Below are 24,058 nucleotides of genomic sequence, written 5' to 3'. Positions count from 1 at the left end.
AAGCAGAGCCAAACTGCGGAGTGAACTCAGGACGGACCAAAGTGCGGAGAGGCTGCGCGCCCGCGCATCAATCTCCTCAGCGCGGCTCCGGGAGAGAAAACAGCGACTTTGGGATTTTTCGTCGATATTTTGATATCATTTTTTTTATTCTTATTATTATTCCCAGCGCAGGGAGGAGCGGGGGGCCAGGCCGGGCTTTAAGCGGGGCTCCGCTCTGCGCGGACATTGCGCGGGGACTGCGCGGGTAACGGGAGCTCTCCGACCTTTCTATCGCGGAGCGGCGGAGCCGCGGGGCCGTACTGCCGTCCCGATTTTCAGCACGAAAGAAGCGATGTAGCGATTTCCTACGAAACGAGCGCAGCCCGCAGCCCCGCTCCCACAACTTCTCGCCTCGCCGCCGGCTCCAGTCCAGTTTTTCGGGCGCTCTCCTCCTTCCCAGCGCCGGCCCCAGCCCCGGCCCTCCTCACCCGCAGGTGAGGGCCGCCCAGGCGGGGAAGGGGGGGTGGGGGGGGGGCAGCGCCAGGTACCGGCCCTATTTGTAGGGCTGCGGGGCTGCGGGGTGCGGGGGCGGCCCGCGGGGTGCGGGCGGTGGGTGCGCGTGTGCGCGGCCCCGTACGGGGGGGCTGTGGGTGGGGGGTGGGGGGGGAGGTTTCTCGCACACACACACACACACACACACGCGCGCACCCGCAGGAACAGCCCCGCCGCGGCCCCCCCGAGCTCAAACCATGTTCCAGCCGTCCGCCAAGCGCTGCTTCACCATCGAGTCCCTGGTGGCCAAGGACACCCCGCTGAGCCCCGAGGAACCCCTGCGGCCCTCGGCCCTCAATTATCCCCCCCCCGCCGCTTCCGACGCCTTCCCCGGCGGTTTCCAAGGGGCCGCCGCCGCCGGTCGGGCTCTGTACGGCGGCACCGAGCTCGTTTTCCCCGAAGCCGTGGGGCACCCGGCTCTACCCGTCGCTCCGCATCAGCTCGGAGCATCGCCTCTCCCGCACCCTCACTCCTTCTTCGGACCGCAGCATCGCGACCCGCTCAACTTCTACCCCTGGGTGCTGCGCAACCGCTTCTTCGGGCACCGCTTCCAAGGTGAGCTCCGCACCGGGACCCGCAGCCCCGCATCGGGACCCGCAGCCCCGCATTGAGACCCGCAGCCCCGCACCGAGACCTGTTGCTGCGCTCCTCTCGGCGCGGCTCCGGGCTGCGGGCGGTCCGATTCTGCCGCGGGGAACGGAGATGAGGCGGAGATTTTCTTTTCGGGCTTTGTCTTTTCGCTTTTCCTTCTTTTCTCTTTTCCCCTTTCTTTTCTCTTTTCCCCTTCTTTCCTTCCCGCTTTCTGTCATCCCTTCTATCAGTTCTCTGCTTCTTCCCGTCTCCTTGCTTTCCTTCTCGCTTTCTTTCCTTCTTTCTTTCCATCTTTCTTTCATTCTTTCCCGCGTCTGTTTTTTTTTCCCTCTTTCTTTCTCTCTTTTTCTCTTTTAATTTGTTTCTTATTTTTTGAGAAAAATTGTTTTTCTTAATTTTTGACTTTCTCTTCCACTCCTCTTTCTTTCTGTTTCTCCTCTTTCTTTCCTCCTTCCTTTCTCCGTGTTGTCTCCCTTGTTCCTTTCCTTTTTCTTCTATCCTTTCCTTTTCTTCTTTTCTTTTTCTTCCTTTTTTTTCCTTTTTCCTCTTTGCTTCTTCTTTCCTTTTTCCTTTCCTTTTTCCTTTCCTTTTCCCCTTTCCTTTCTCTTCTTCCATTTCCATATCCACTTCCTTTCTCTTTTTCCATTTCCTTTCTCTTTTTCCATTTCCTTTCTCTTTTCCCATTTCCCATTTCCCTTTCCTTTCCTTTCCTTTCCTTTCCTTTCCTTTCCTTTCCTTTCCTTTCCTTTCCTTTCCTTTCCTTTCCTTTCCTTTCCTTTCCTTTCCTTTCCTTTCCTTTCCTTTCCTTTCCTTTCCTTTCCTTTCCTTTCCTTTCCTTTCCTTTCCTTTCCTTTCCTTTCCTTTCCTTTCCTTCCTCACGGGGTTATCCTGTATCATCACCTGGTTATCACCAGGTTATGGCTGGGTTATGGCTGGGTTATGGTTGTGTTCCCGTTGGCTTCTCTCCATTCCCACCAGCACACCCAGACCCCTCCTGGCTCCAGCCAGTCTCTCAGTGCCCATTTCAGTTCCCGGTGCTCACAGCCCCGCAGCGGCTGCCCCGATCCATTCGTTTTGTGTTGGATTCCTCCAATTCTTTTCCTTTCTTTTATTTCTTTTTATCCTTTTTTTCTTTCTTCCTTTGCCTTCCTTTTTTTTTTTCCTTTCTTCTTTTATTTTTTACCCTTTCATTTCTTTTTTCTTTCCTTCCTTCCCTCTTCCCCTCTCTCCCTTCATCCCATCTTCCTCCTACTTTTCTGTTCTTTCTCCCCTTATCTTATTTCTCTCTTTCTCTAACTTTCTCCCCTCGGCCCCTCGGTCTCTTTCCCTTCTCACTTCACTCCTTCAGCCTTTCTCCTGTCCTTCATAGTATAGTTTGGAGCACACAGGACCTTAAAAAAGATTCAATTCTAACACCTCTCTTACTCTTTTTCTTCCTTTCCTTTTCTCTTCATTTCCCTTTATTTCTCTTTTCCCTTTCCTTTATTTCTTTCTCTTCCCTTTTTTCCTTCATTTCTTTCTTTTTCTTTTCCTTTATTTCTCTTTTTTCCCCCTCTATTTCTTTCTCTGTTTCTTTCCACGAGAATTACCGCCGTTCTCTCATTTTCTTTCTCTCTCACTCTACCTTTCTTCCCCCCTCTTTTTATTTCTTTTTCCTTCCCTTTTAATTTCATTTCTGCTTTCTTATTCCCTAACATTTCTCCAGTTTCTCCCTTCCCCTCCTCTACCCTTTCCCTCTTTTTTCCTTTCAGACTTTCTCATTTCTCCATCTCCTCTCTCACTTTTCCCTTTCCCTCCGTTCCCCTCTCACCGTTTCTCTCCCTCTCCAACCCTCTCCGTTCGTTTTCCCCCTTCTCTCTCCCCTTTTCCATTTCCCAAAGCAGCGACCGCGATTCCAAAATCCCACCAGTCCCCGTCCCCCCTCCTTACCCCACCCCACACTGGGCTGCCCCCCACTCCCCCCTTTTCACAGCACAAATCCCCACAGCACGCTGCTGGGACGATTCCCCCCTCCTGACCCCGCCGTTCTGCCCGCAGGGAGCGAAGTGTCCCAGGAGAGCCTCCTCCTGCACGGCCCCTTCGCCCGCAAACCCAAACGCATCCGCACCGCCTTCTCCCCATCCCAGCTGCTGAGGTTGGAAAGGGCCTTCGAGAAGAACCACTACGTGGTGGGCGCCGAACGCAAGCAGCTGGCCAGCAGCCTCAGCCTCTCCGAGACCCAGGTATGGCACAGCCATCCGTACCCATCCGTCCGTGGGATTTGGGCTGCGGGCACCACGCCGTGACGGAGATGCGCTGGGCGAAATGCTCAGCGGTTCCCCAGGAGTGGTGTGTGGGATCCTCTGTGTCGGGTTGGGGTGGGGATGCCGCGTCCCCGCGCTCTCATGTCGGAGCCGTCGTGCTGCGTTATTTCTTCTCTGCCTGATGTGAGTGCCAGACAAAACTGCAGTGGCCAAAGCAGTGGCGGTGTCACCATTAGAACCCATCGGCTCGGTGCCTTTGTGCCGACCCAACAGGACGGCTCATCTCAGCTGCGGCTTTCGGCGTTGAGGGAAGGCTTTGCTCATTTGGTGTAGGAAATGAGGGAGCCCAGGAGGGCCCAGAAGGCAAAAGGAAAAGTGTTGGTGCAAAGGGGAAAACGGGAATTGGGGCTGCGCGCTGCCGGCACACGGCTGCTGCACGGTGCTCCGGGTGGAGGCACCCATAATATTAATTCAGGCTCCAGGCTGTGTCCTGTAATATTCAGCAATGCAGTCAGCTGAGATGGTTTCTAAATTCTGGGCTGTTTGGCCTGGTTTTGTATTCATTTATTTTGTTTCCTTTTGTACGATTTCATTGGAAATTAAAGCAGAGCCGGGGAATGCTGCCCGACTCCTGACGGTGCACGTTGCCTCCAAATCCCCCCGAGTAAAGAGGAAGGCAGAGAGGCAGTAGATGTCTGCTTGGGTGTCTGCTTCTGTCTGTCTGTACGCCCTGCACACTGCGGTGTCGGATCGCTGCGCCTGGGGAGGCTGTGGGGTCATCAACCCCAGGATGTGCGGTGGTGCAGAGGGGCTGAGGGGAAACCTCTGTGCTTCCAGCTTCATGGCTTTCATAAATGTATTGACACATATATAAATTTAGTTATATATATGTAGTTTATTAATTACCCGGGAAGAAACAACCCACTTGCGCCAATGTTGGATTGTTGGACTCGATGGTGCTTATGGGTTCCTTCCAACTTGGGATATTCTGCAATTCTATATCCTATGATCCTAGCATTCTGTAACCACCCGTATGGTGGTTACCTGCTATATGCAATAGTAAGGTATGTCCTGTGGCAATGCTGCTGTCACCCCTTTGCTCTCCATCCATCCAAACCCAACTGGAAGCACCCGTGCTCCCTGGAGCATCCCATTGGGTGTTCCTCCATTCCAAGGGTTGATCCCATGGAGAACAACACCTGGAGCAGCCCCGAGGGAGGTAGAAAGGGTCCCCAAATTCTCGTGCATCACTGAGACATGGGGAACGTGGGGTGGGTGAAGGTGTTTAACCCCTTCCCATAGAGGTCCGGGACAACAGGACTGGGGAAAAATAGGATTGGGCCAAATGGGATCGGGGCCAAACGGGATTGGGGGCAAATGGCGTTGGGCAAAGACAGGATTGTGGAAAAATGGGATTAGAAAGAAGGGCAGCACACAGCCCCCAGCAAACATGAGTGGGATGGGGATGGAGCTGCGCCTGCGGGGACCGTGGTGCACGAGGAACGGCTGCGGGGTGTGCGTGTGCGGGGTGACGCAGAGCTGCGGGGATGGCATTGTGGGGCTGGTGGGACATGTGGGATGTGCATGTGGGGTGGGATGGGACACGGGTGGGTGCTGTGCCGGAGGGTGTTGTGCTGGGATGGGCGCTGTGGGTGCTGATGCTGCCGTGCCCGTCGGTGGTGGTGTGAGGCTGCTGCGGTGAGCTGACATCACCGGGCACAGGGATGTGCCGGGTGGGAAAGCGCTTCCCTGAGCTCATAGAACCATAAGGCTGTAGAATAATAGAGTGTCCCAAGTGGGAATAGACTCCCATGGAGCTGGAGAAAGCCCACACTGTCTCCATCCCAAAGCACTGCCCTCCTCTTAGCTGTGGCTGTGAGGTGTGGGGCGATGCCATCTTGCATCTCTCCCCATTCCGCTGCTGGACTGAGCGCGCCGTGGCTCCCGTGGGGCGATGGTAATAATTAACAGAATGGCCCACAGCCGTGCTGTGCCCACGAATGCCTGGGAGTTACAGGAGGAGAAAGATGGGACTCTGTGATAAATGCTGGGGACCATTCCAGGTCCCAGAGAGCAATGTCAGTGTTGATGGGTGGTCTTGAGTTGGTGCGCTGTTTTGGGGGTCATCCCTTTGCAACCCCTGCTTGTCCCTAAAAAGAACTGCTGAGTTTTGGGGTGTTGTTAAAAGAAAAAAGTGCAGAGTGGCTGGGGCTCCGTGGTGTCACAGCAAGGATTGGTGTGCTGGAGCCCAGTGGGTGTAGCATCTCCTGTGCCGTGGGGGTCGCAACCACAGCGCTGTCCTTGGAGCTGCTGGGGACGTGTGGGCACACCTGGTTTGGTCACAGCCTCAGCTCCCAGCATGGCCGTGTTACCAAAGCTGGGACAAAGCCCCATGGCAGAGTGGGATCTCTTGGTGTAAGTGGCCGTGCTTTAGGGCTGTGGTTTGGTGAGCATGGTGGTGTTGGGTCACGGTTGGACATGATGATCGTAGTGATCTTTTCCGACTTTAATAGAATCATAGAATGGCTTGGGGTGGAAGGCATCTCAAAGATATCCAGTGACTTTATGATTCCACATGGGATTGCTGTCGCTGCCTGGATGGCGTTAGGTGCAGGAGAGCATTGCGTGTGTGTGCAGAGCAGCTGCCAAGGGCTGAGAATGGGATGGAGGAGCCACCAGGAGATGGTGCCCATCTGGTACCAGAACAGCTGGGAACCCACAGGGCAGCACAGACGTTCGGCACCACGGTTTGGGAAGGAACAAAACCCATGTTTGGGGTTTAAATGTATGGTTCCCAGGGCAGGTTACTGCCCTTAGCAGTGCGGCTCTGGGGGCTGCAATCCCATTGGGGTGGGCTGCTCAGAGCTGAGCTGTGCTTAAAGGATGCCGTGCTCCTCACACTCAGCTCCCGTTCCCAAAAACTCAGCCGTGCGTCCTCATTGCTTTCCGCCTCACTTTCCCTTTCTTTCATTTTGGGCTCTCAGGGGGCTGAGAGCTTCACTTAAAGTTTGTGAAGCATTCTACCGTGGCTGAATTAAAGTGGGCAATGCCTCAAAACGAATGGTTGGGGGTCAGAGCTCAATGGAATAAGCAGCCGTGGGCTGTGAGCTGTGCGCTGCTCACTGCACTGTGCACCGAAAGGGTTTTGCTGCCCTTGGAAAGGCAGAAGGAAGGCCTCGGCCTCGCTGTGCTGCGAGGCAGAGGGAGAGCATCGCCTGTGGATGGTGCCCTGCGAGAGGGAGGCACGATCCTTGTTGACAGCAGTGCTGGGACATGAATGCTCCCTCCTGCACCGTGCTGGTTGGCAACAGCGACCGTGCAGCGGCGCCTGGCGGCACACAGGGTCTGTCTGTCCTGCAGGGCCGGAGCTGCGGGCAGCAGTGGGCACTGGTAGCATCCTGCATCCTTACACAGCATCTCGTGTCCCTACACGGCATCCTGCATCCCTGTGCAGCATCCTGTGCCCGTACACAGCATCCTGCATCCCTACACAGCATCTCATGTCTCTACACAGCATCTCACGTCCCTACACAGCATCCTGCATCGCTACACAGCATTTCACGTCCCTACACAGCATCCTGCATCCCTGTGTGGCATCCTGCATCCTTGTGTAGTATCCCACATCCCTACACAGCATCCTGTGTCTTTGTATAGCATCCTGCGTCCCTACAGAGCATCCCATGTCCATACGTAGCATCCTGCATCAGTGCACAACATCCTGCATCCCTGCACAGCATTCCACAACTGTGCACATCATATTGCGTCCCTACACAGCATCCTGCATCCCTGTATGACCTCCTGAGTCCTTGTATAGTATTCTCCATCCCTACACAGCATCCTGGATCCCCACACAGCATCTTGTGTCCATACACAGCATCCTGCCAGCGGTGTCGTGCTCCTCTTGGTGTCTGGGTGCCTCTCTCACTCCACACGGAGTTCTCTGTGCCCTGGCTGCTGTCTGGGATGGCAGTGGGTTCAGGCAGGTGAGGAGTGACCGGGTCTGGGGATGGGGATGCTGCTCCTCTCCGGCTCCTTGGGAAACGTTTGACTGCTGTTGCAGTGAAATAGGCTTCCTTACATCTGAATACAGTGAATTCATCATCTCCATTTGCTTCCTGGTTATCTGCAGTGCAACCTCAGTGCCTGACAGCCTCAGAGCTTTCCCTCGGGCTTTGCACAGACCGACCCACGAATGCAATGAGTTAAACCCCAAATGCTTCTTTATTCTCCCACCTTTGGGTGCAGGGAGGTGAAGGTTGCTATGCTGCACTCTGAACGGAACCATGGCCAAAACCTGGCAGTGCCACGTCAGCATGGGGACACGACAGCTCTGTGTGACCCCTCCAAGGCCACTGGGGCCATTGTGCCCATGGTGCCGAGCGCCAGGGTGATGGGCAAGGGTGATGTTTTATTATTTTTTTGTGCCTGTGTGTTGGGCACCGGTGTGATGGGCACCAGGGCGATGGGTGCCGGTGTGATGGACACCACTGTGATGGGCACGAGGGCAATGGGTGCCAATGTGATGGGCAACAGTGTGATGTGTAACAGTGTGCTGGGCACCAGGGTAATGGGTACCAGGGGGATGGCTGCCAATGCGATGGGCACCAGTGTTGGGCAACGGGATGATGGGCATCAGAGCGATGAGTGCCAGGGTGATTGGCACCCTCCAAACCCAAGGTCCTGCCATCAGAATGGGAAAGTGAAGAAGGGCAAGGCGACCAGGGCGCACTCCTGGTGTGACAGGGACTTTTTTTTTGGTCACTTTTGGAGGAAAACGGGATTTTTTTCTCTGCTCCTCCTCCCCAAGGTGAAAGTGTGGTTCCAGAACCGGCGGACGAAATACAAACGGCAGAAGCTGGAGGAGGAAGGGCCGGACTCGGAGCAGAAGAAGAAAGGTTCCCATCACATCAACCGATGGCGCCTCGCCACCAAGCAGTCGAGCGGAGAAGACATCGACGTCACCTCCAACGACTAAGGCAGGGACAGGCTCCTGGTGCAGCCGCCATGCAGAGGAACCCGGGGGACGACGCGGGGACGCGCGCGGCATCACCCAACGAACTCTAAGGGACGTCACCGCCGCCGCCGCCGCCCCACCGGGACCCATCCGTCCCCCCCCGCCGCCCGGAGCCCGGTGCCCGGCGCAGCCCTCGGGGCGCGTTTTGGGGCTCTCCTGCTGAGCCCGGGAGGAAGAGGAGGCTGCCGGGACCCCGGGACACGACCGTGCAGCCTCTTCCGTGTGGGGACCGCCCGTCAGCCGTGAGATCGCGTCCAACGTCCTACTTCGAGCTCAATGTTTCCAACCCTTTTTCTTTATTTTCCGTTTTTTTTCCCCCTCTCCCCTCCTCCTTTCTCTGTCTCTCTTTTTTTTTTTTTTTTTCCCACACGGTTTTGTTTTAATTTATTCTTTTTTTTTTTTTTTTTTTTGTGCCCGTGTGTGCGTGCGTTCCCCGTCCCGTAGGTAGTCCGCATCTGTAGCGTGTGTTACTGCGTGGTAATAAAAAGCAAAATGTGCTCAAAGTATGTCTGCTTATCTTTGGAGAGGTGTGGGGGGGAGCCGCCCCCCATTGCCCACCCCAGAAATGTCCCATGAGGATGTGGCCATGGGGACTGTGGTGCCATCGGGTGGTGTCACCATGGGGTTGGCTTGCATGGGACTGATGGATGCAGGAGAGCTCGTCCACCGTGGTGGCATCTCAGCAGCGTCCCCTCCTCCCAGGTTGGGTGTCAGGGATGTGACACGGTGACAGAAAGCAGAAGGGGGGTGACTGCAGGTATGACAGGTATGTGGTGCTCGGGGGCTGGCTGCTGTCACACCTGCACTGGGTATTGGATGTCAAGGGAGGGGCCGTCCCACAGTGACATCGGTGCGGTGAGAAATGGGGTACTGGGGGCTGGAGAAGCCCCAGGCACTGCTGGAGCCCCAGAATTTGGGTGGGGGGAACGAGGGTCCCACCTGCATCTCCCCAGGAAAGGACGTTTATAACCATCATATATATAGAATTATCATTAAAGTTGGATCATGGGATCGTTAAGATTGGAAAGGACCTTTCAGATCATTGAGTCCAACCATCAACCCATCGAGTCCAACCACCAACCCGCTGGGTTGATTTATGCATATCATGTATGAGATACACGTACAAATAAGTATGATAGACACAAATATAATAATGAAATATGATATACTCAAATATAATAGTTAAATAGAGAGATACGTAATAATTCCTGCCGTTTGGAAAGGGGCTCCCCTCTCCTTATGTGCAAAGGGAAAAGCCACATCCCCAGAGCAGTTCCCCTCTGCAAACAGCACATAAAACATTAAAAGCCCCAAATCTGTGTTGACCCTTGCATCAGTGTGATTGGCCACGCTGAGCTCTGAGTTGGGACCCAGAGTTTGCTCCCAATTTCCCCAATACCCAAAGAGACCCAAATTTTGCTCCCATCTGCCCAATATCCACCCAGACCCAAATTTTCCTGTCAATCCCCAACAGGACCCAAATTTCGCTTCCACCCTTCACCCATCCCCGAGTGCTGCCATAGCCAACAAAGTCTTTAAATGCTTTTATTCCAGACACGTCCAAGTGTTACACAAAGTGTTGCGGTCGATCAATCTGTTGAGAAGGTTAAAAAGAGACTGTGTGCGTTTGGGGGCCGTGCCGGGGTGTGCGGCTGGAAGACGTGGCCGGGAGCGAAGCCCCCGAGGCAGCCGTACGGAGCCACCAGGATGTCACAAGGGGCTGATTCCTAACGGGAATCAAGGAGGTGCCGGGGGCTGTGAGTGGGAACCCGGCGTAACCTGAGGTCTGCGAGGGCGACGGCTCCGGTTGCGTGGGGATGGAGAGAAATGATGAGCGTGGAGCGGAAAGGAATGGAGCCGTGCCTGAGCTCGTGGAAGGAAAAGTGAGAAAGGAAGGCAAAGCAGATAAACAGCTCAGAAAAAAAAAAAAAAAAATCCCCCATTAGCAGTTTTGGGTTGTGAGAGCACACGGGATGTGAGAGCGCATAGGACAAAGGCGTAGAATATTTGTATCGTAGAATCACAGAATCACAGAATGGTTGGGACCTCAAAGATCACAGAACCACAGGACAGCTTAGGTTGGAGGGGGTCTTAACGATCATCCAGTGCCAACCCCCTGCCATGGACAGGGTTGCCAACCACTGTATCAAGGCTGCCCAGGGTAGAAGCAGGGCAAGGACCTACTGGGGCTGTTGTGCCACACGTTGGTACCCACTCCTGCAAGGGAAATCCAAAGGGATGTGGTTGGCAAGATCAGACCCGGTTACTTCCTAAAACTCATTCTGTAGGAGGAAGGAACCAACCACTGAGCTGTGGGCTCGCTTCCCAGCCCCATGGCCCACTGTAGGGCCAGGGCCAGGGGTAACAGCCCATGGGGAGCAGCCCAAGGACACTTCTTCCAGGAGGGAATCAAACTTCTTGCTGGCACCTTTTGCTGCAACCTGGTCCTCATTATTTCTTAATTAACATATCCAAGAAATCAATTAGCTGCGACATTTCTAATTAAATACTACTGGAGATGATCATCTCATTATTATTATCTGCTGAGGTGAACAACTTGATGTGTGAGGTGGGTTTTTTCCTTCCCATTTCTTCCAGTTCCCCAATTATAGGAAATAATAAATGCAAATGGTTGGGTTGTTCTCGCAAACCCAAGGCTCCTTTTGTACATTAGGAGAGTCGAAGAGATTAATTAGCTATTAAGAGAATGTGTATAATGTTATCATTAGCTCTTTTTTGGCACAATTTGCTGTCCTAATAAACAGTACTAATGTGCTATCGCTTTCCAGTGCCATGCTTTTCATTTCTCAGGCTGTACCAAGAGTTAAGCTCCATGCTGAGTCAACTTTTTGATCGAAGCCAAATTGCCAACCTTGAGCTCCTGGGCAAAGCACAAGAAGGACAAGGATGTTTCCCAACAGTGACAGCAGTGATTTCGGTGTGCCATGGTCAAACCATGGGCTTTGCAGGCTGGTGCTTCCCCAAAGGTCAGGTCGGTGTCTGCAGAACCACTCTGCTGCTTTTGCAGCAAGGGTCCCAATGCTGCAATGGCTGTGGGAGCTGCAGAAGCTTTGGTGGAGACCTCTGAACCTCGTGGTGGGGACACGGCCACGCTCGTGTTGCCCAAAGGGGACCACACATCCACCAAAATGTGGTGAGCATCCTCCTGCACGTGCCTTGTGCAGCTCCCATGGCTCCCATGGCAGGGGACAGACCAATGGACAACAAGGGGACAGGCAGTAGGGTTGGAGCCCAACTCCAAAGTTGGGTTTCAACTCTGCTGCCCTTATATATATATATAAGTATAAAAAAAAATTACATATATGCAATGCACCTACAGTCAGCACAATGTTCTGGGAGATGCAGAGCCAAACCTCATCTCTCCAGCCCCATAGCACACCCCACAAGCACTGCTGACACACGTGTAGGTACTCTGCAATGCAACGGCCGTGGAGGATTTTGGAGAAGTTTAGGAACTGTGCAGGAAAAGCCCCTTTGCTTTCCAAATGCCAGGCTGAGCTGGAAGAACCAAGAGCTTGGGAAAGGCTGGGTCAGGAGGCAGAAGGGTCTTTCTCAGCAGAAGCTTTCCACTCCATTTCCCGATGAAATAAAACAAGTTTGATGGGATTTGTACAGGACATGACAAACCCGGGCTCATTTAGACTGTTGTCACTTGTTGGGCTGCGCAGCTGGGTTTGACCCGAGCCGTAATCCCCAAGTGCTGCTCTTCTGACATCCCTGAGGCCACTCCTTGCCCACGGAGCAGGATCTCTCTCTCATATTCCATAGGGCAGAGTGTATTAGGAACCCTGCAGCCTGCTCTCCTCCAAGCAGCGCTGTTGGCATTGCATGCTGCCTGCTCACCCCCCGCCGCACATCACTCGCTCCATCTGCAGACCCTGCAGGTAGCTGGAGCTCACTAGCTTTGATCAGTAATTACGATGCAAGACCAAATCCTTGCACAAACCATCCCACTACAAAGCCTCGGTCACTTCCCTCCCCAAAGAAGAAAAAGACTGAGATCAATGAGTTTTGCAGCATTGCAGCAGAACGGATGCGGCAGCCTCAAAACCCACCTTGGAGGCATCTGGTCCACTCAGCTTTGGGCTCAGTTACACCATCAGAGCCAGCACGTATTTAAGCATACATTAAGCACGTGCTGACTGTACATTCATCTGATCTAGTGCATTAGAAGAACTCTGCTGGGTCAAATCCAGCTGTCCCTCATGCAGGTGGAAATGCAGAACTGCTCCATGAGCTCAGCACTCCCACCAGCACCAGGGACCGGGAGCTGTTTTGTCAGTAGAAAGGATGGGGAGAGCACTGCTGGCCTCTCCTCCCCTCCACGTTGGCATGGATGTCCACAAAACTCTCATTTTCGACGTGCAATTATTTGATCCACACCAGTGTGGGGACAGAATCTGCTGTGCAGCCCCCACTCCCATACATTGCAAAGCATCCTTTCGTATACATTCTCTGTCAGTGTACATTTGGTTTCCCCTGCTCCCCCCACCCTCCCCCAGCCCCAACGAGTTGGCATTGTCATGATGGCAACCATTGCATTTGGCCGTGCTCATCACCACCACACCTCGAGCCCTGTAATGACCTCAGTGGCCACAATCCAACTCTGCTCTTTATACTTTTGGGTAAAAGATACTGGAAAGCCAAATTACGGCCCCAAACTCAACTAGGAGGAGGTTTGTGGGGCCACGGGACCACACACCTGGGTGAGATGTGGCTCCTGTACCCAGCAGTGCCCCATCACTGCATTCAAACAAAGGACAAGTGGACTCAAAGTGGAGCAGCTTCACTAATCCCTCATGGAACCCTACCCAGGTAGCTCAGACTGCCTTATTCACAGAGAGGACAAACCCCACCCATTTTGCTCAAAGATCCCATCCCATGCAGGGCACGTTGGCTTTCCAGGACTTTGAACCCCTTGCTGATGTGCTGGGTGACAGCTGGGGCTGTGCTGACAAGGAGTCGATACAAGATACTTATCAAACACCCTATCAAGAGCTTCAAAGCCACGCACCCGTCGGTCTCTGCAGAATGACTTTTGTGCAGTGTCAGCGCTGTGATTTAATTTGCATTGAAAACAAAATTTGCTGGGTGAAGCCTACTCCCATGTAATTAGGTATAGCCATGTAACCATCCCGTAAACTTCCCTCCATGCAGTGCTAGAAGTTTAGAGATCATTCCTCTGCTAGTCGTCTAAAGTGTCTGAATGTAGTTTCTGGCTGTTGCTAAGTTAAAACTTTTAATGTTAATTTTGTTGAGTGGTGTGAGAGGTGTCAGTTCTCCAAAAGTGTTACCCCACTCCCGCTCTCTGGGAGCAGTAGGACTATCGCTGAGCTCTAGGATTTGTGTTGTCTCGCTGCTGCGTTCTCTCCCAGTTGACATCTCACTTTTCCCCCTCTCCCTGCCCAGATCTTCTGGGTGGAGGGGTGTGCAGCTCCCACTTACAACCCCTTGTTGTAGATGACGGTCTTACTGGGGGTGGCCATTGCGATCTCCGGCTCCAGGCGAGACGTCTCGATCTACGGAAGCAGAGCAAAGTCAGGGTCAGCACCATGGAGATGGACAGAGCCATACATTAACCACAGAAATGTTTGGAAGGGACTCTTCAAGGCCATCTGGTCCCACTCCCTGCAATGAACAGGGACACCCACAGCTTCACTGGGTGCTCAGAACCCCATCCAGCCTGACTTGGGTGTCTCCGGGGATGGGACGCCACCACCTGTCTAGGGAATCTCTGCCAATGCATCACCACCTTTACTGTAAACAACTTATTCCTGACACCCAGTCTAAATCTCTTTTAGTTTGAAACCACTTCCCCATGTCCTCTCTCAATACGTTCTATTAAAGAGTCCCTCCCCTTCTTTAGCAGGGTCTTTAATGTGCTTTACTCCGACTGAGCCTCAAACCACCCCTGTTCAAATGGACTTACATTGCACCAAATGATGTCACTCTCTGCTTGGCAACCTTTTACAGAGTGTACAGGAGCAACACACAGATCCCACCCACCATTTTCCAGGAGAAATCCTTTCATTTTCCAAAGTCAGGGCTCCTGGCACTCTCCAGCAAGAAGAGTCACAGCTGAACTCTGGGTGGTTTGGTGTCACCAGTGTGAGACCAATTCCCACAGCCTGGAGGTGTTCAATCATAGAATCACAGAATCATAGAATGGCCTGGGTTGAAAAGGACCACAATGATCATCCAGTTCCAACCCCCTGCTATGTGACAGGGTCACAACCAGCAGACCAGGCTGCCCAGAGCCACATCCAGCCTGGCCTTGAATGCCTCCACAACCTCCTTGGGCAACCTGTTCCAGTACATCACCACCCTCTGAGTGAAAAACTTGCTCCCAGTATCCAACTTAAACCTCCCCTGTCTCAGTTTAAAACCATTCCCCTTGTCCTGTCAAGGACCATGGTACTGAGGGATTCGGTTAGCACACATGGTGGGGATGGGTTGGGCTTGATGACCTGAGAGGTCTTTCCCAACCTTAATGATTCTGTGATTCTAGCATCTGTCTTCCCATTACTACCATTTGTGCAGCCTAGACCTCACACTCAGCATCTCCAGGAAGTGCTCTGATGTACAATAGAGAAACAACAGTGCGTTGTCCCTACTCCTTCCCCCATCCCCACGAAATTCCCATCCCCTTGCTACACTTTCCCAGCTGGATTTCCAGGAAGCTCTTCATCACACTGCGTCCCCAGGAGGAGCTGGGTGCCCCCGTGCCCAAATGGGACGGGGAGCCTCACGCCATTCGACTTTGGGAAATCCCACCCATCCAATGGGTGCTGCTGCTGACACAATGCGAGGAGCCCACGTTAAAAATCGAAATGCTTTTGAAAATGTTTAACCTAGTTAGACAAATTAGCAAAAATTTGTGCAAAACAATTTAGGTATTTAAAATATTCAATGTTTTTAAAAACTGGAAAAACTGTTCTTAGCTTTCAGCTGCAAAAACCCAACAAAATATAACATCAAAGCAATCTTAACATGAGGTGCAACATAACCCTTCAGCAAAGCTGTTAAACAGCTACTGAAGCATCATGGGAAATAGCACTTCATTTATTCAAATGCACATATGTCAGGTTTTTGCACCATATGTCATTCCAAGCTATTTACAGTAATAATTAAATCTTAATCAACGTTTAACCTCTGTAAAATGTTTGAAGGGATCTAATCACCCTTCAGACTGCACTAATGAAGGAGAAATATATAAACATAAAAAGAAAATGATGCATAGATAGCACACCAGAAAGAACAGTAATTGCAAAATTGTATTTCTTTTAAATATAATCAGCAAATTATGTAAAGTAAGCCAACGAGTATTTTAAGTGAAGACATCTTGGGTGTCAGAGGTGTGATCAGCTAATTTTGTACTGCTATCCATAACAGATGTAGCATATTTTCTTTTCGTGCCATTATTAGCAACTTCACCATTTCTTTCTGTGCCGAAACACAAAGTGAAGCATTGTGATGGGAGAGCACCCAGCAAAGGTAGAGGAGAGGCAATTCTCACGTCCAACAGCACTGACAGGATCCATTTTGAGGGAGGATTAACTCTGATCTGCCTGGCTCTGACACAGCTTTTCTTCCCATTGTTTTCTTTTCCTTCTTCCAAACACAGAGGGGAAAAGCTCCTAGGCACTGAAGTTGGGTGTTTTCACCCACCAGTATGAAAACATCGTGGTGAGAGGAGCTTACCAATGACTTGGGGTTGGGTAGACCAACCCTGACCAGTTGGGCGGCCCAACCCTGACCAGTTGGATGTCAGTTGGCAGGGCTTAGGGGCAGGGCAACAGCAAAACCCAGACTGTGGTTGAGATATCTATACAGAAGGCAAACGGAGAGCCACAGAATCATAACATGGGACCTCTGGGTCCATGAGCGTTGGACTTGCTCTCCAAAGGAAGCCCCACTGGACCCCAGATTAGAGGTCTGAAAGCAATTTCTACAGGGAAATGATGATGGCCTGGACGTGTTGAATCAAGAAGAGAGAAGTTGAAGGTATAGGCACATGCAAGGAGAAGAAGTGTATTGGTCCATTCATACTGCAATGGGATGCAACTCGAAAAGCAGTGAGGAAGACTCAAGTTGGGCAGCAGAAAGAGCATCCAAGAGGGAAGGAGTATCTCAACCAGATGTTTGGAGAAGGGTTGGTGGCTCTGAGGTGGGAAAGTTTAAGCACAAATCAGATGAAGCTCAGCAAGAATGGCTGGTTTGGAGATGAGTGTTACAGAGCTCACCTTAGCCCCTTTCTGAAGTATAGGAAGATGTGAAATAACTTTACTGGAGAGTGACTGGTTGAACTGGAGCAAACTGCAGATCCATTTCTGTTTGACTTTACTAAAGCAGATACAAAGACATGGAATTCCTGCTCTAGAGTCTCAGCTACATGAGCTCCAAGGGGTGTATCCCCACCAAGGAGGCAAGCACAGGAGGCACAGGAGGGACGAGTTACAAAGCACTACTGGCAGATCTGTTCATAAGAGTACTGGGAATTATTGATTCCTCACCCTGTGAAATCAAATGCAGAACAATTCATTCTTCCAATTCATCAGTTTCCTGCTAAAAATTGATATTTTCCTTATTTTGGTGCAGATTGCTGTTGTAGCTGCCCAGCATCCCGGACCCGCTCAGCCAACCTTCCTCTGGACTTCATGAGAGAGCATGGAGCCTTTATGCCATGTTTCTTTTGCCTGAACTTCAAAGAAGACCCTCAGCAGGGTCTTTCTTGGTCATGACCATGATGGCAACTCCTCTAACAGGAAATGGCCATCATGAATGGTTCTCCAAGGAATAGGTTCTACACTAAATGATAGGATCTGTCTCAACCTACATGGGGCAATCCTGTCCTTCCAAACTAAGCACCCACATGGGAACTGTGTCCATCCTCTTCCTCCCAGTGAGGAAGATCTACTTGTGCTGGGTCAAAGGATGCAAAGGACCAGCACCAAGATCCCTAAAAGAAGTGGGTCTTCAACAATGACACCAGAAGAGCAAGAGGGATCCAAGCTCACAACCAGTATATGGGGAAACGTGGTGTATGAAGATCACTGCTGGAGAATGATGAGAAAGGGCTGGTTTGTGGGGAAAAAAAACAGGTTTTGAGGCTGATGCAGCCATCAGTGCAGCACTGACCTCTTGTTATCCTGGTATATCAGCATAGGGGATGATATAACGTTAGAATCACAGAATCATTAAGGTTGGAAAAGAGCTCTAAGAACCCCAAACCCAGCCCCACCCCACCAAGCCCACTGACCACATCCCTCAGTGCCACGTCTCCGTAGCTCTGGAATACCTCCAGGGATGGTGACTTTACCACCCCCCTATGCAGTCTGTACCAGTGCCTGACCACTCTTTCAGAGAAAAAAATTTCCTAATATCCAACCTGAACGTCTCCTGGTACAACTTAAAGCCATTACCTCTCATCGACTAGTTAACTGGGAGAAGAGGTCAACTCTCACCCTGCTACAACTTCCTTGCAGGTCACTGCAGGGAGCAATAAGGTCTCCCCTGAGCCTCCTCTTCTTCAGACTCAACAATCCCAGCTCATTCAGCTTCTCCTCATGAGGAAGGGGCAATTGCTGCATTTCCCAAGAGGATATTGAAAGCTTTGCTACAGAGGCAAGGACATCCTCGCTGGGGACATGGCCAAAACAGATCTCCAAACACAACCACAAAAGTGGCACTGCAAAGCCACTGAGAGCTGGAGGATGCCCTTCATTTCCCTCCAGCACATAACCAAGAAAGCAAGAACAAAACAAAAAGTGGTGATCTTATTTAAGCAATAGTTTATAGCCCAGCATCCCCCAGGTGATGCAGGCTGACCTGGTGAAATCTACCCAACAAAGCCAAAGAAGGGCACCGCGAGAGGTGGTTCCCACCACGCACGAGCTCTCTTCCCCCCATCCCTGCCTTGCAGTGGGAGCCTCTCTCTTCTCATCAGCACAGACAAGGCTAATTGGGGTGATAAAGAACTGGCTCCGAGTGCTGGCGTGGGCTGGAGGAACAAATGGTGCGGTGGTCACAGCTGGTGCTGCGGAGACGGGAGGGAGCGGGCGCAAGGCTCCGGCGGTTCCGCCAGCCCGGGGCTGTGAGCAGGGCTGTGTGTGTTTTGCATTTGCTGCTGACACGGGTGTAACGTACATGCGCGTCCGGTGAGGCAGAAGCAGGCAGAAAGCAGATGCTTTTTGTTTGGGGTTGATACTCATTTCTATCCCAGCTCGGGAAAAGGTGTAGAAAGGAATGTGCTCCTCCGAGTGCAGGGAGAGAGATAGGTCTAGGCTCGCTGCCAGGGATCCTGCGACGATATGGAAGGCAGCTAGGGGAGACAGGAGCAGATGGATTTGGCATACAGCTCATCGCTCAGCCAAAAAGAGGAGGGGGGGGAAGAAGAAGGAAGAAAGCAGCCAGTTTTGGCAGGGGGAGGGCCAGGCAGCCTGGCGGATGCTGCATCTGGAGGAGGAGGAAGGCACGACGGGGCTGGTCACTGCGTTGCCACACTGAGGGTTGGTCATGGCTTGTTGGGTCCTCAGGGCCCTTCCAGGAGCCCTTTGCCACCTTCTCCTTATAGAGTTATAGAATACCTGGGTTGGAAGGGACCGTAAAGCTCACCCAGTTCCAACCTGCTGCCATGGGTTGGGTGCCCCCCTATCAGATCAGATCACTCATGGCCCATCCAGCCTGTCTTTGGGCACTTCCAGGGATGGGGCACCCACAGCTCTCTGGAACCTTTGCCATCAAGTCCAACTCCTGGTCCAACATAGGATCACACAAAATCAAAGAACCACAGAATCATTAAATTGGAAAAGATCACTAAGATCATCAACCATCCCACCATCAGTTATCACCACCATGCCCACCAGAACATGTCCCATGCCCCAAACCCAACCTCTGACAGCAGTGTCCCAATGCTCTCTGAGCTCCAGCAGCTCAGGGCCATGCCTACAGCCCTGTGGAACCTCTTCCATGCACATCAAGTGCAGAACCTTTTCCTAACATCCAGTCCCTTGGATCCTGTTGCTGCCACCAGAGAGAACCAAGGCCACAAGACAACTCCGCTCGTAGCTTGGTGCAACCACAGTGTGAAACCACCGAGCTCTTTCATGGTGGGTCACACCAACCCCTTCCACCATCAACAAATGCCCACCTAACGCAGCTCTGCAAGCAGCAGAACCTCATTACTCTGGTTTATCACACTTCATCAGGGTCAAAAACCAATTTCTTGCCCGAATATTATTCTTTCAGATACTTTAGATCTTCTTTTCATTGACAGCAGCTCCTAGTCCAGCAGTTTGCTCCAACTGATGCTGGAATGTTTACACCAAAGGTGCATTTTGGAGACACTGCCTGAAATTGATTTCATCCCCATTTTCTCCACCCTGCATGAAACAACAAGGAGGGAAGCAGAACACTTGGCTGTGCTGGCTCCTGGGGCCATTGTTTCAGAAGGTTTCTGTTTTTTGTCACGGATGCTGTGACCACCAGCATCCATCCCATGTTCTCTATGGGTCAAAAAGAAAAACAGAGGCTCTTTTCAGACCCAGATGGAAAAGGGTTTGAATGTGGCCACACACACACACAGCCCTCTACAACATCTGTTACAGGCAAAGTACGTCAGTGGCAGAGCTCGTGCCACAAGCTATTCACATTCTATCACATCTGCTGACACCTCTGCACCGTCCCCTGGAAACGTCACTGCTTTTAGCAAAGCACGAAATGCAAAGTGTCAGCAGCACCTTGGGTGCCATGGGGCTTCTGCACTGCAACGAGCAGGAATATCCTCATACTCAACAGATGTTCGGATAGAGATGTGCAATTGAGACAGCTACAGCTTAAGATGTTACCTCACCTTAAATGGGAACAACTGACCCTGCCCTGAAGCAGAACAGGAGAGTCTGCATGATTTAAGGGTCAGTTATGGGACAGCACCTTCATTAAGGGGGGGGTTTGCCTCCAGCTCTATGCGCACGCAGCTGCCAATGCACGGAGCTGCAAATGAGCTCATCACAGCTTCTCTAGGAGAAAAATTATGTGTTGCTTTTACATCAGAAGTAAGCAATCGGGAAGGAAAAAAGGGAAAGGCAGCATTTTAGGCTCCTGCCCATCCAGGGTGGAGCAGAGCAGTCTCAATGCCATGAGCTCCCACTGCCCAGCAGCACACCAATTTCCGGCGCTGTAGGAATGACTGATGGCAGCGGTGTCAGCAGGTGGGATGATAACACAGGGCAGCAGGCACCTAGGGCTGCTCCGGGTGCTGGGCATGTCCCTGCCTGTAACACAGCTATTCAACAGCCATATTTCAACCCTCAGCTCCTGCCCTCGACCTGGTCACCAAGGCACAAAGCACCCCACGATGCCAAAGAACCCTCCTGGTGTCACACAGGAGGACGTTGGTGATGAGCAGGATGCTGGGATGAAAGGAACACATTCCCAGCGGTTCAGCCTTGGGCTTGGTTAGCACTGGGCTCTGCACAGTGTGTTCAAACCTTCCAGACTCCTAGAAGGACTGAAAGATCAGTCCCCTCAACACCAGCTCCAAGACACTGAAAATTGAGGGGTCCAGTTGTCCAGGGAAGGAGAGGATTGCCTACAGCACCACCATAGAATCACCATACAATAGCCTGGGTTGAAAAGGACCACAGTGCTCATCCAGTTCCAACCCCCTGCTATGTGCAGGGTCACCAACCAGCAGCCCAGGCTGCCCAGAGCCACATCCAGCCTGACCTTGAATGCCTCCAGGGATGGGGCATCCACAGCCTCCTTGGGCAACCTGTTCCAGTGCCTCACCACCCTCTGAGTGAAAAACTTCCTCCTCATATCCAACCTAAACCTGCCCTGTCTCAGTTTAAAACCATTCCCCCTTGTCCTATCACCATCCACCCTCACAAACAGCCGTTCCCTCTCCTGTTTACAAGCTCCCTTCAAGTATTGGAAAGCCACAATGAGGTCTCCCCAGAGCCTTTTCTTCTCAAAGAGAAGCAGCCCCAAGTTTTAAAACAAGCAAGCAAATAAATACAGGTTTTAAATAACAAGACCAAAAAAAAGCCATTACCTAAAACACAACCCTGAGAACTCCCCACTGCAGAGGTGAGGGCTCTGTGGGCTCTGTGGGCGTTCCGAAATTTCCCTCTTGATGGAAGTGAGCAATTAGGCTCATCCTAGCCAGAGCCCCTCCAGCAGTTGTGTTGAGGAAGAGAGCATTTGTTGCTGCTTGGTGAGAATGCTGAACCCTGCAATTCTCCAGCTATTAAGGAGGAGCTCAATAGCTGTTCAGGATTTAGGGCTATTCTTACCGCTTTAAAGAAGCAAAGCAAGCTCCTCAGGAGCCCAAACCTTCATAGCACTTCCTTCCCTTGAAGGACCAACAGCCTCATTAGAAACAGGCTGCTAGATCCAAATGATTTAAAAAGCAATTACAGATAATTATATACACTCGTGCTTGGGAAATGTGATTAATAACCCATTCTCTGCAGTAACAACCAAGCAGGCAAGTCTGGACAACTGGTCGCCTTCCTCTGCTCCTATCCTTGATGGCTCACTTGGAGCAGTTGGAGGAAAGGTTGTTTCAGATGAGCTAAAATGGATGTCTGTGAGCATGCAGAAAAGGATTTATGCAATAACTGGAGACAGGGGTAAGCCAGGGAAGTGCCATGGATGGAGCCTGCTGCCCCAAATAAAGACCAGCTGCTGGTGATCAATAAAAGAGCCCAAATTTTCAGACTGGGTAGTAGAAGGAAAGGAAAGGCGTTGGCTTTCAGGCCAAGCAGGAGCTTGGGGGATTGCACGGAGCAGAGAGTGGGACCGTGTCTTTGTGCTGCCCTATAACAAGGGCAGGAATCCCAGGGGCAGCAGTTTGGAGCTGCTGCTCTGTTTACAAGAGGTGCTGCTGAAAGGTGTCCTGAAGAAAGACAGTAATTAACAGGCCTGGAAAAAAAAAAATGGCTTCTTTCCACAAAGTGCCTTTTAAGTATGTTTTTTTGAGCCACTTCAAGGGTTAATGTTTAGCTGTTTATCCGGAGTTGTCGGATGTCAGCTCTTTCTTTTGACTCCTAATGGCTTATAGCCATCAGGAGGTGAAGACTCCTCAAAAGAGATGGTGTCAGGAATGTTTTTTTATGCCCACCAGCACCCACACACCTGCAGGAGCCTGTGCTTGCAGGATAGATAGTTTACATACTTGAACCTGTATCCCAGGGACAGAGATATAAACATGAAACCAGATCCCATCCGACACCGCTGCTGCAGCCCCTGGGCAGTACAAAGGAGTCCATTCTCCCACACCCACTCCAATGACCACAAAAAACACCTTGGCTTGAAGCATTGCTTCTCACTACCAGCTTTGCTGGTGCAGGGTCTGATTTTAGGGCTGGCTCCCGTGAATTTTGGTGGTGAAACAAAGGACCGCTCTCACGAGCAGACTTCAAAAAGCCGTCACAAATCAAAGCCCCTCGGACAGGGAAGGTGAGAACAAAGGCAGAGGCTCCAAATCAATCAGAGCACTGCTCACTCGTGACCTTCCCCACCCGAGGGATGTCACCGAGCCTCGTAATTACACTGCAAGGTGCAAACAGTTGTAAACCTCACCGCTGCTATGTGATGACCCCAGAGACCAGATCCTTCCTGCAAGCAGAACGTGTGTCCATGTTCTTCCCAAAGCTTCCGCTCAGATCAAGCCCTCCGTGCCCTGCTAAGCCACCAGCAGTACCAGCACTGGCAGGGATTGGGGTGGCAACGCCCCCTGCTACAGAAAAAGAACTCAAATGTTCTTTTCCTGAAAGTAACGTTTGGATGAGATTGAAACCTTCCACCAAAATTGGCAGTTCAGCTCAGGGTCAGGTTCACGTTCCTTGCTCACCCCTTAGGTTGAAGCTCAGAGCAATGGTTTCAACTCCTCTTGCTCAGGAGGTTGCAGACGTCACACAGTCACCTTCTTGGCATGGACTTGGTGGTGCCATGGGACTGAAGTCCTGTGTCCCCACGCCAGTACTGAGAGAAGGGCTGAAATCAAGGCAGAACTGGATACGGGGCACTGCTCCCATGGACAGACATGGCAAGGGGCTGTGGTTTGGTCTGGGACAAGGAATAACCCGCTGCAAAACGAGTTAACGATGAACACTTCAGCCCCCAGACTTCAGGTCCTTGCCCATGCTGGCAGCTCTGACAGAAGTACAAGACAGATGTCCTTGCTTTGTGGTCGCCAGTCTCAAATGATCAAGCAAAGGCTAAAGAGATCTCTGCATTCCCCTGCTCAGCTGAGGCACGGTCCTGTCGTGCTGAAGGAAGACATGGCTCTTCTGCAATTCAAGACAAAGGTTATGGTCCTGTAATGCCAAATATCAGTTCAGAAAAGCCCTGTGAGTGACAAATGGAATTAAACTAGAGAGATTCCAGAACAAAACTAACAACTACCCGAATACTTATAAATGGTCTATACCTATGGGATGCATTGGCATAGACCAACAGGAGCCAGAATCAATGCTGAGGCTCTGGGGACAACAGGTATATCCACAAGGGCTAACAGTGGGCACGGTGCTGATGATGGGTAGGTGGTTGGACTTGATGACCTCAGAGGTCTTTTCCAACCTTCTATCAATAAGGCTGGGCCAGTAACCCAGCTTGTGCTGGGTTTACAGGTAGAGATCTAGTTAGTTTGAGA

General features: G+C 51.6%; 2 protein-coding genes across 5 annotated transcripts in view; one reads left to right on the top strand and one right to left on the bottom strand.

Moving 5' to 3' along the window:
* Positions 1 to 728: 728 nt before the first annotated feature.
* On the top strand, positions 729 to 9,247 carry LOC100543924 (homeobox protein EMX1). The gene is made up of 3 exons (XM_085221936.1): positions 729 to 1,086; positions 3,160 to 3,344; positions 8,173 to 9,247. Exons 1-3 carry the CDS (start codon positions 729 to 731, stop codon positions 8,338 to 8,340), a joined length of 711 nt encoding a protein of 236 aa, XP_085078062.1. The 3' UTR covers positions 8,341 to 9,247.
* Positions 9,248 to 9,908: 661 nt separating this feature from the next.
* The window catches only part of SFXN5 (sideroflexin 5), a 78,636-nt gene continuing 64,486 nt past the window's right edge, over positions 9,909 to 24,058 (bottom strand). For all 4 annotated transcript variants that reach the window (XM_085223772.1, XM_085223774.1, XM_085223773.1 and 1 more), the window contains one exon: positions 9,909 to 13,919. In XM_085223772.1, coding sequence (XP_085079898.1) covers positions 13,842 to 13,919 — 78 coding nt within the window. In that variant the 3' untranslated portion in view covers positions 9,909 to 13,841. The remainder of the gene's footprint in view (positions 13,920 to 24,058) is intronic.

Source organism: Meleagris gallopavo, chromosome 4 (genome assembly GCF_905368555.1).
Source record: "Meleagris gallopavo chromosome 4, MGAL_WU_HG_1.1, whole genome shotgun sequence".
In the NCBI taxonomy this organism is placed as follows: domain Eukaryota; kingdom Metazoa; phylum Chordata; class Aves; order Galliformes; family Phasianidae; genus Meleagris; species Meleagris gallopavo.
The sequence above is the reverse complement of the archived record's forward strand: the minus strand, read 5'-3'. Positions and strand labels throughout refer to the sequence as shown.

What these genes read in the sequence shown, in the direction of transcription:
- LOC100543924 (XM_085221936.1), top strand. Translation starts at nt 729, where the DNA reads ATGTTCCAGCCGTCCGCCAAGCGCTGCTTCACCATCGAGTCCCTGGTG. An exon ending in CTTCGGGCACCGCTTCCAAG is followed by an intron (nt 1,087 to 3,159) that starts GTGAGCTCCGCA and finishes TTCTGCCCGCAG; the next exon opens with GGAGCGAAGTGTCCCAGGAG. An exon ending in TCAGCCTCTCCGAGACCCAG is followed by an intron (nt 3,345 to 8,172) that starts GTATGGCACAGC and finishes CTCCTCCCCAAG; the next exon opens with GTGAAAGTGTGGTTCCAGAA.